This window comes from Frankliniella occidentalis, unplaced genomic scaffold (assembly GCF_000697945.3).
Source record: "Frankliniella occidentalis isolate FOCC.00 unplaced genomic scaffold, Focc_3.1 Scaffold43, whole genome shotgun sequence".
NCBI lineage: Eukaryota > Metazoa > Arthropoda > Insecta > Thysanoptera > Thripidae > Frankliniella > Frankliniella occidentalis.
In genome coordinates, this window is record NW_026267173.1 from 967,533 (window position 1) to 978,894 (window position 11,362).

At 41.1% G+C, this 11,362-nt stretch overlaps 1 protein-coding gene across 1 annotated transcript in view; it reads left to right on the forward strand.

The window, feature by feature from the left end:
• Positions 1–502: 502 nt before the first annotated feature.
• LOC113208810 (phospholipid-transporting ATPase ID) overlaps positions 503–11,362 on the forward strand; it is a gene marked incomplete in the record, with an annotated part of 18,096 nt that continues 7,236 nt past the window's right edge. Inside the window, 22 exon segments of the mRNA XM_026425998.2 lie at positions 503–1,092; positions 2,386–2,444; positions 2,544–2,756; positions 2,840–3,045; positions 3,175–3,330; positions 3,418–3,592; positions 3,679–3,890; positions 3,987–4,149; positions 4,237–4,320; positions 4,417–4,579; positions 4,659–4,768; positions 4,865–5,056; positions 5,148–5,319; positions 5,409–5,513; positions 5,591–5,924; positions 8,496–8,635; positions 8,729–8,857; positions 8,991–9,214; positions 9,296–9,521; positions 9,645–9,748; positions 9,843–9,974; positions 10,051–11,362. Coding sequence (XP_026281783.1) covers positions 564–1,092; positions 2,386–2,444; positions 2,544–2,756; positions 2,840–3,045; positions 3,175–3,330; positions 3,418–3,592; positions 3,679–3,890; positions 3,987–4,149; positions 4,237–4,320; positions 4,417–4,579; positions 4,659–4,768; positions 4,865–5,056; positions 5,148–5,319; positions 5,409–5,513; positions 5,591–5,924; positions 8,496–8,635; positions 8,729–8,857; positions 8,991–9,214; positions 9,296–9,521; positions 9,645–9,748; positions 9,843–9,974; positions 10,051–10,491 — 4,269 coding nt within the window.

Consider the following 11,362-nt stretch of genomic DNA (forward strand, 5'->3'; position numbering starts at 1 on the left):
CGACGCGCGGCACGGAATGGTGTCCGTGACAAGCCCGGGGGGTCGAGTTTGTGAGGCGCTAGGATCAGGTTAGGATAGTCGTTGGGCGAGGGGGACGTATTCTCGTAGAGTCCGTCACGGAGAGGGCGGTATCGGAGGCATCGCGCGGACGTGACGCGCCCCGCGTCGCCTCCAAATTGGGTCAGGAAGTCGTCAGACGGCAGTTCGGGAGCGCGCTGGACACGAGGCTGTCGTCCGCCGGGCTGCTCGTCGAGGCCAGCGCCGAGACCCCCAGGGCAGCGCGCGCTGGTCCAGTCTGGACTCTGGACCGCGCGCGGCAGAGTGTCGCGATTGCGAGCCCATTGAGTGTGTCCACGCCGCGCCGCGCTCCGCCCCAGCCTAACAGCGCCGACGGGGAGTTTTGGCCTCTTATGCACTCCGCATCTGCACTCCGCTCCGCACCCCAGAGCCGCCCCCTGCATATGTGTGTGTGTGTATGTGTGTAGACGTGGCGCTGCGACATGGGGAGGTGATCCCCCCTCTGGCTCCGTTCGCGTCCCACGCACCGCTATGACTCGGTCAACATGGCGGCCCCGCTGTGCGTCATGGAGGCCATGGAGGATGACGACGCGGACGGCGTGGAGCTGGACGACCTGCAGTTCCGCCACCACCATCACCACCATCACCACCACCATCACCACCACCACGGCGTAGACCGCGCGGCCGGCGGGAGCAGTGGTGGCAGCCAGGACGTGCTCGACGAGGTCGATGACGACGACGATGACGACGAGGAGGAGGACGACGAGGACGAAGTGCGCCACGTCGGCTACCGGCGCAAGCGGAGGCGCCGGCGCCGGCGGAAGTCCGTCCCCCTGTGCCCCGCCGCCTCCGCCGCCCTGGACCAGTCGCCGCACCCGCACCACCGCCACGGCCTGCACGGCCTGCACGGCCACCCGCCGCGGCGGCCGCACGGCCTGCGGGAGTCGCTGCTCACCGTCCTGGGCAAGCTGGTGGTGTGGCGGCACGGCGGGGCCACGCAGTACCGACAGACGCTGGGCCACGCGCCCGGCCACGGGGGCCCACCCGAGTACCTCCGCGGCTTCATCACCATCGGTGAGTGGACGGGGTGATCCCCGCCCCGCCCCACCCCGCCCGCCCCGCCACGCCTCGCGCCCGCCCCAGACGCGCGGGGGTGCGGCCGTGGATATTCATGACACTTTGCCGTAGACCGAGCATTGGGACTCGGGGTTGTGATTTCCCCCAGGCCTGAGGGTGGTGGATCTCGAGAGTTGTTCACTTTTCGTAAAATTGATTTGGCCTTTGTATTTACTGAAGTTTGTTTGAACTGCTGCATGAGTATGCCCGACATATTTGTCAAAGAACACATATTATCATCCGTATCGAAAGCATGGCCATTATTGTACCCCTTAGATGCAACAGAAACAGCTACTCTTGAGCCTCCTCCGTGAAGCTGCCTGGATTGGTGTACAGAACAAAGCGCGTGAAGGTCCGGCGTCCTAGTGGTTTGCGCAGGTCTGCGGCGCAGTCCGACATGCCCGTTCCGTCCACGACCCGCCCGCACTCTTGACCGTTCGATGTCGATGGTAGTACATTTGCTGTAGATTGGATTGAATTGGTTCGCCTCGCCCGCTCTCGCTTGGTGGTGCTCGGCGCCGCCCTCCGCCTCCGCCGCACTCCTCTACCCCCGATCCTTCCCTTCCGTCTGACCCAGCCAACCCCACGAGTGACCCGCCCCAGCCGACTCATTCAGTAGAGCGTTCCATCGTGCGCGCTCTCTCCAGTCTTGCGGCGGTGCCCCACGGGTGTGACAAGGACGGAGACACGAGGCGATATTCTGAATTAGTCGGCAGACCCACCCGTACCCGTACGTACAAAGTACAGAACATTATGTACTTACATTCTGTACTTTGTGCCCGCACGCACCGGGCAGCTTATTGGCCGTCAGGTGACATTGCCGGAGTGTTGGGCTGAGGAGAGACAGTGGGATTGGTTGTGGAGAGGAGGAGGAGGAGGAGGAGGAGGCAGTCGCACATGAGGGGCTTCATCAGGCCCCCATTTCGCGCAGGGCGCTTTAATTTCGTATGGGCTCTCGAAGCAACTGTTGCTGTTACTTTGCATGCTTATTTCTGGTAGACTAGGTGCCATGACTCTATGTTAGTGCTATGCCTGCATTTTCTTTATTTCGTTTGTTTAAATTTATATTTTACTATTATTATTTTTTTTGTGTGTGTTTATTCAACTCTGTGCTCAGGGTAGAGCCTCTAGCTCTCCATTTACTGTTAACCGATGATATTTTGCCATTTTTCGTAATTGTAACGTAGAGGTGGTGATAGCGTATACAAGACAAGAGTCCTTTAAAACTAAATTTTTGTTTTCTTCTTGCAGAAACGGAGCGGAGGATCAGAGCCAACGATGGGGAGTATAATACACAGTTCAACTATGCTGTAAGTTTTGATATTCAACTTAATTTTTGCTTTGTGTTTCCTCTTGCTACAGTGTAATAAGATACATTTTATTTGTCTGCGTTTCAATTTCTTTTCCAGAACAACTACATTAAGACCTCTAAGTACACCGTTCTGACATTCCTTCCCCTCAACCTTTTTGAGCAGTTCCAAAGGCTTGCAAATTTCTATTTTCTTTGCTTGTTAGTCTTACAAATGATTCCTGTCATATCCTCCCTAACTCCTATCACAACTGGTATACCACTCATTGGTGTACTTGCTCTTACTGCCATTAAAGATGCATATGATGATTATGTAAGTTTTCTCATGGTGAAATAGCTGTTTTTTTTACCCTCTCACAGTTAAATGAATAACACGCTTTCATATTGTTTCTTCAGCAAAGACATTCTAGTGACCGTCAAGTCAATCAACGCAGATCAAAAGTTGTCCGTAGTGGAAAGTTGGTTGAGGAACGTTGGGCACAAGTTCAAGTTGGTGACGTCATCCGAATGGAGAATGATCAATTTGTCGCTGCTGATGTTCTTCTTCTCTCTACGAGTGAACCAAATGGCTTATGCTACATTGAGACTGCGGAACTTGATGGGTTAGTTTTACAAATTTTTGTATTAGAGTATTCCTTTTTTTAATATTAAAATTTTCCCAAAGACAGTTTAGTATTTTTAAATCCAGTATGGTATAATCCAAGTATGTTATTTCTTCTTGTATCTTACAGAGAGACTAATTTGAAGTGCCGTCAGTGCCTTGTTGAAACTGCAGAGATGGGTCAGAATGATGGTTTAATAGGAGCCTTTAATGGCGAAATTGTTTGTGAAACTCCAAACAATCTTCTAAATAAATTTGAAGGTACCTTACTCTGGAAAGGAAAAAGGTATGATTTACATCTATCCAAACATAAATGTTTTCAAAATTAAACATGTTATCCTTGATACATTTTTTATTGTGTTAATATTTTTAGGTACCCTTTGGACAATGACAAAGTGGTTCTAAGAGGTTGTGTGCTACGTAACACCCAGTGGTGCTATGGTGTTGTAATCTTTGCTGGCAAAGATACAAAACTTATGCAAAATTCTGGGAAGACCAAGTTTAAGCGCACAAGCATTGATAGATTACTAAACTTCATCATTATAGGAGTAAGTGTTTTACCTTATAACATCTACAATTTTCACAAATTGGTGCATCTTTTTAATGTTATAATTGGTTATTATTTTGTCTACAGATAGTTTTCTTTCTGCTGTCTGTGTGCTTGTTCTGTATGATTGCGTGTGGAATCTGGGAAACTATTACTGGACAGTTCTTCCAGAAGTACCTTCCATGGGACACACTAGTCCCTAGTGAAAAAATTAGTGGGGCAACAGTTATTGCTCTTCTTGTCTTTTTTTCATATGCAATTGTCCTCAATACAGTTGTCCCAATTTCTCTGTATGTCAGGTAAAGTATTCATTTAAAAAGAATTTGTGTATGTACTTGGTTTGCAAAATGTGGATTGTATTGTACCTTTGTGTGTTTATATATCTGTTCATCCAGTGTTGAAGTCATAAGATTTGTGCAAAGTTTTCTGATAAACTGGGATGAGAAAATGTTTGATGAGAACTCTCAAACTGGTGCAAGAGCACGGACAACAACTCTAAATGAAGAGCTGGGTCAGATAGAATACATCTTTTCTGATAAAACAGGAACATTGACTCAGGTACTGCGCCATACTCTTTTTTTTCATAAAAATCTACTTTTTAAAGTTATACATAATTCAACAATATGCATTTGTTTTCTTCCATAGAATATCATGACATTTAATAAGTGCTCTATAGGTGGTATATGTTATGGGGATGTTATTGATGAAAAGACTGGTGAAGTACTGGAGGTTTGTGAAGTTCTTTGTTTTTGTATTTTTAGTGAAAAATTTCTTTACCTAGATAGTTCAACAATATTTCATTCTTTTATTCCTCCACCTCTGCAGAGTTCAGCTCCCCTTGATTTTTCATCAAACCCAGACTATGAACCAGAATTCAAGTTTTTTGATGGCTCTCTTGTAGAAGCTGTAAGAAATAACGACCAAGATGTTCATGCATTCTTTAATTTACTAGCATTGTGTCATACTGTGATGGCTGAAGATCGTAGTGGTAAGTAATAACCATAAAATCTCACTTTATACTGTACCACATTAGTTTGCGAATTTTGATCCAATAAATTGATTTACAGGTAATCTCGAATATCAGGCACAATCACCAGATGAAGCAGCGCTGGTTTCAGCTGCTCGAAATTTCGGATTTGTATTTAAAGAGCGGGCCCCCAACAGCATAACTGTTGAGGTTTGTGCAATCTGCTTGTACTCTACTGATATGTTTAAGAATTTTATATGCACCAATTACTATATTTCTTATTTTGATCTTTAATTTCTGATGCAGGTCATGGGAAACAGGGAAGTATATGAACTGTTATGCATCCTTGATTTTAATAATGTGAGGAAGCGCATGTCTGTGATTCTAAGGAAAGATGGCCGTTTAAGATTGTACTGCAAAGGTGCTGATAATGTGATCTATGAGAGACTGCAGCCTGGCCTGATGGAAATTAGGAATAAAACTCAAGAGCACTTAAATGTAAGCAATCAGTCAAGTAACACTCTTTTAAATGCAAGTATCAAAGCAACTTATAAAATGTTAAAATTTAATTTTTTAAAATCTTTTTTAGAAATTTGCTGGGGAAGGGTTACGCACATTATGTTTAGCTATCAGAGATTTGGATGAAGTGTTCTTTGCTAATTGGAAACAGCGTCATCAAGAAGCAGCCCTCTCAATGGAAAATAGAGATGAAAAGCTTGATTCCATCTATGAGGAAATTGAAAGAGACATGACACTAGTTGGTAAGGCTATCAGGCTATCTGCTTGACTACAAACATTTTAATTTTATCTATTCATTTTGCTGAAGTCCTTGTGTTCTTATTTGTCATAGGTGTAACTGCCATTGAAGATAAACTACAAGATGGCGTCCCCCAAACAATATCAAATCTTGGAATGGCTGGTATAAAAATTTGGGTGCTAACTGGAGATAAACAAGGTTTGTCACTGATCTCCTGTAAAATAATTTGTGAGTGATTCAATGACTCAACTTGACCATCCTTTTGTTTCTTTCAGAAACCGCTATTAATATTGGATATTCATGTCAGCTTCTGGCGGATGACATGGCTGACATTTTTGTTGTTGATGGTCATTCATATGATGATGTGGAAGAACAGTTAACTAACTTCAAAGATGCTCTTCGTACTCAAATGGGAAATTCGCACAGCAATAGTTCCACTAGCCCACAGTGTAATAATCACAGGACAGTGGGTGAAATGACTGATTCTTATAACCCTCCGACTGAAGTTGCCTATAGGTCACAACCAGCAAATGACCATGCCAGAAATAATGTCACGGGCACTTCCAACACTGCTGTCAGCATAGTGACTTTCAGGTGGGACCGAAACAGGTAGAGTGGGCCAGCGAAGTGACAGAGGCAGAAGGAGTTTCCTGATTAACTTCTATGGTAGTACGCCACCACCCTCAGCTCTGCTCGGCTCGGCTCGGCTCGGCTCGAGTAGATTTGCTTTAGGTGACAGTATAGCTTGAGTGGTGCTCTGAATGCTAAAATACATATCTTTCTTAATGTGTTAAAATATGGGACTGATATCTGAGAACTCAGGAAACAAGCAAACATCTGCTGCTTTTCTCTTTTTAATTAATGTAGTCCAAGCTGTATTGCTGTGCAAAAATTTTGACAAACAGAAATTAATTATCAAATTCTAGTGTATTTCTCTTTGGCTTAAAGCTTAAAATTAAGCACACCTCCGTACATTCTTGCAAAAAATCTTAAATGAAACCTGATGTGAGTTATGCATGTCTCCTAATTGAGCATGTTATTTTCCTTCTCTAGTAAAATTCCCCAAAAAATAAAGATGTGTTAAAACTTTACAAATTTCCTCTTTGAAAAGATGGCCATATGCTTCAAATGGCTCAGGAAAACATGTTTTCTGAGGTTCTCTTCTGGGATGTTTTTATTACCTAACCTAATGTCACACTAATTCTAAAGCTGAGTAATTGGAAATAATTATGTACATCTCTTCTCTGAGTAGTCAAGAATGGCTCACCATATGAAATATGGGGAAAAGCAACCAGATTATAAGAAAAGCTTGCTTTTGCCATTGAGATTTGTGTGTTTTAGAATATGTTGCTGCTAGTTGTTTTTAACCAAGGTGAAGGATTGCTGAAAAGGATAGTAGTAATCAAATAGTAAAGGGTGCAGGTTAAATGGAGCTCAATTTGACTAATCCTATGAAAAAGTGGGCCTTTTTGTGATATTTGTGCTGGCTGATTGCTTCTCTGTGGCATGCTCAATGCTCACTTTTGAGACCATGCTGAACATAGTTGTTTCATGATATTGGGTTATCACTAAATGAAAGAGTCTTAGTGACTTAAATAGCGCAATACAATGTTCCAGTACACCTTTTGATGCATTTTGTTTTCATTAAAATGAAAGAAGAAGAAAAGTGATCCCATAGAGCAGTGGCATATTTTTCTTTTTTTTCCCCCTTGAAATGATTGGTTTTTGAAGTACATGGCATTTTCTATGGCACATAATCTCGTGGCCCATCAAACTGAATTTCTTATGAACTCGTGCTCCAACAGTCATTTTCAACTTGGCACTATTTTGAAAAGTGGATGGCGGAATAATATTGGAATCTCTCTCAGCTTCATTGCACCACTTTCTTAGTTGTGAAAGAGGGTTCACATAAATTAGTCACCTACCAAATTTTGCACATGGTGGTGTGAAAGGAAATTGTAATGTTTGTAATGTGGTTTGGGTTGTTTCTGGTAGTGTGAGCGAATGTTTGAGCCTAATTGGAGAACATTCCGGCCACCTTCAGGTAAAAATTACAATGGCATACATTTCAAAGCACTTTTATTTTACCCATGTTTTTGTTATTGAAAATCGGTTTTGGATAATCAGGTAGTATACAATTTTTGTGCTATTAGCAAACACTCAACCACAGCAAACACATTGAATTTTCATGTGGGCTTGTGTTGGGAGTAAGATGGCTAATGCATCTCCTTCTCTCTCTGTCCCTTCTCTCCCTCTGTCTGCTTTTGTGTTGTATGGCTAGAGCTAGAAATATTAGTCAATTGTAGTTTTACTGATAATTTGTAGGAATCAGTGTGCCTATACTCTCACATGCCCTTTTTTGCCCTTATCAGTATACCATCTTAGTGCATTTACATTTTGGGACACACAAATAGTTCTCTTTTGCTCACAATATAATCTATTAAATAGTACCTTGCCCCTGCAATATGGAGAACCTCAGTGGAAGTTTTCCTTACTGCTGAAGAAAAGTAGATTATCACTGTTGTATGTCACTAAATTTTAGTTTTTGAGGTAATTCAATATTAAAAGTTTTTTCCACTACCACATTTATCTGTTAAAGCACATTGCACTTGAACACCAGTCTCCCTCCATCCTTGATCTGTGCTTAACGTCACCCTAGCACTCATATTTTGGTGAATGGAAAGCACACTTGTTTTGTTTTAAATGATTAATACATCCTTAGGGAATGAGCACTTGAACTGAGTTACTTTGTGGATTCAAGCAGTCACAAATTGGGTGAAAAAAAGAGGCCTTGGTTTGGGCTTTACCTCTGATTGCTATTATGCACTGCTATCTACTGCTTGTGATGCAATGCTGATGCATTATTTGTAAACTTCATAATGAAATCTAATAAACAAAATGGAGATGTCTACAGTAGCGCAATTTGCTATTTGACAGCTAATTTTGTTTATGCCTACTGTGTTTGTGTTTCTTACAATCTGCATTTTGTAATTTTTTGAAATTGTGTGATATTTTAAAAATATTTAAAAGAGTCAAGTTTGACTGATTATCAGTTTGAAATTCCAAGCAGTAGTCTGTGTTTTTTCTGTAGTGATCTAAGTCTGTTAGATATTAGCTAGATTTTGTGTATAAGTCAATTAATTTTTATTATGGCTTAACAACAATTTTTATATGGTGCAGTGAATCAGAGTATCAACGGGATGTAAGTCCAGAGGAACCAGAGATACCAGCAGGATATGCAATCATCGTCAATGGGCACTCACTTGTGCATGCCTTACATCCACAGTTAGAAAAACTTTTCCTAGATGTTTGTACCCAGTGTGAGTACCTAAAAATATTTCAGTTAAACTTCATCTATGGTCAGAATAAATCTTAAATCTAAATTTGTTCCTCAAATGTTTCTGACCAAACAGGCAGATCAGTAATTTGCTGTCGAGTCACACCTCTTCAAAAAGCAATGGTTGTAGAAATGCTCAAAAAAAGCCGCAAAGCAGTCACATTGGCTATCGGGGACGGAGCTAATGATGTCTCAATGATAAAAGGTAAAGTAAATTTGGCTAAGGTACTGGTACAATAATTATCTATAATTATTGCATCAAGAAGCAGTACTGTACCTCAGTGTTTACTAAAACTACCGGTACCTGGTTTTGTACTTAATTTTTGTTTTATTTACAGCGGCTCATATTGGCGTTGGCATAAGTGGACAGGAAGGAATGCAAGCAGTTCTAGCTTCAGACTATAGCATACCTCAATTTAGGTTTCTTGAAAGGTTGCTGCTTGTACATGGCCGTTGGTCGTATTACCGCATGTGCAAATTTCTAAGATACTTTTTCTATAAAAATTTTGCATTTACTTTATGCCACTTTTGGTTTGCATTCTTCTGTGGATTTAGTGCCCAGGTACATAGACAGCATGCCATTTTATTGAAAATTATTATTTATTGTACTGTTAAGTTTTTATTACTCTTTCTTTTTTTACAGACGGTTTTTGACCCAATGTTTATTTCTGTGTACAATCTATTTTACACATCACTTCCAGTACTTGCCTTAGGAATGTTTGATCAAGATGTGAACGATCGCAATTCTCTGGCATATCCCCAATTGTACACACCAGGTCATAGGAACTTACTTTTCAACAAGAAAGAATTTATGTTGAGCGCAATCCATGGCTTTTTCACTTCTTGTGTATTGTTTCTTGTTCCATATGGTGAGTATACTGTGATTATTAACATCTTACAGATTAGGGTTGAGGTGGGGTATATATTACCTGGGCTGCTTGTCCACCTTGCATTCTAATTAACACATTTCCTTCTTTCTTTAAATTTTTCAGGAACCTACAAAGATGCTGTTGATTTTAATGGCCTAGTACTGTCTGACCACATGCTTTTTGGGAGTGTTGTTGCAACCATTCTTGTAATTGTAGTGACTGCCCAGGTTTGTTAAACTTTTGTATTTTTTTATTGTGTGAATTAACTTTTAAAAAAATCATTGAATCAGTAGCTAACTTTGCCATTTTCTCTTCCTGCAGATTGCTTTAGATACATCATATTGGACAGTGTTCAATCACATCATGGTGTGGGGCTCATTATTGTGGTACTTCATTTTGCAATATTTTTATAATTACGTTATTGGCGGTAGCTATGTTGGTTCCCTTAGCAAGGTAAGAGGACTGTCAAATGAAAGATAAAATATATGACTTCCAATGAAGATACTAATTTTTTTCCCTTGAATTTCAGGCAATGAATGATGGAAACTTCTGGCTTACGACTGTGTTAACAGTTACAATCCTTATGATTCCTGTGCTTGCATGGAGGTTCTACTTTGTTGATGTTTTCCCAACATTGTCAGATAGGGTCCGTCTGAAGCAAAGACTTGCACAGTTGCGATCTAGACAATCTCAGGATGTTTTACGCACACCATCTGCAAGGAGAACTAGAAGGTCAATTCGTTCTGGTTATGCATTTGCTCATCAAGAAGGTTTTGGAAGATTAATTACTTCTGGCAAAATTATGAGGAAGCTACCACGTCCGAATGGAGACTTTTTATTCCCAATGGCATTTGCCTCTCCAAGTCATGCAGCTAATGCATCAACAAGGCAAGCCCATTGCAGTAGTAGCAACACCTCTTCTCCCCAAGACAATGGGGCTGCAATGACAGATTCTGGCATCAATTTGTGATGGTGGTGCAAAAGCACGGGGGGCCAGACCGTGCATTTCAGTGTCGCCACTTTCATCTTGTGATATTTTTGTGCTTTGCCACAATATTAGGCAACATCTTTACTGATTGTTGTCTTATATTATATAAAATATTTGACTTCTTTTTATATTTTGATGAGTGAGGACTATATATGTATGTATACATACAGTTGATCATTAAGATGGCACACCCAGTAAGCATAGGCAGTCAAATGGGTGTTGTGCATCTGAATGTGTTGTGATTTTGCTTATATTTGTATGTCACCAATACAATGTTACCATGTAAATTGAACAAAGTGCAAAACTTAATTGTTTTTAAGGAAATGATTATATACTTTTGTACTAGTGTGACAATGACAAGAATATCCCTCTTCTCTAGGTATCAAAGTCACTTCTTCACCTTTCATTGCGATGCCTAACTTCTGCATTTGTATATATACGAATTGTATGGTTCTGTATGATATGCTTTAAAAGTTTCTTACCAAAGTTGAGTTAATTGCTTTAAGGGGGCTTGAGTATAAAGATTTATTTTTGTTGCAGTCCAGAAAGTATAGTCTATGAGAATCTGTATTTTAAAAGGAAAGATGTCTATTTTGTACATAGATATAAATGTTGGAGCGTCTACAAGATGGCATTTAAACTTGTGACTTAATGTTTTAGATTTATTAAGGCACAAGGGAGTACAATATTGATTTTATCTCTATGTAGCTTTTAAGAAAACAATTTTAGTTTCTTGCCAGTCATTTGAAATACATACATTCTTTCAGTTTTATTCACATTATTAGAATCCCTCAAGTCTCCTTAAATTTTGGAAATTGTGAACATCTTTCAAAAGATGTAGGCTGATAAATTA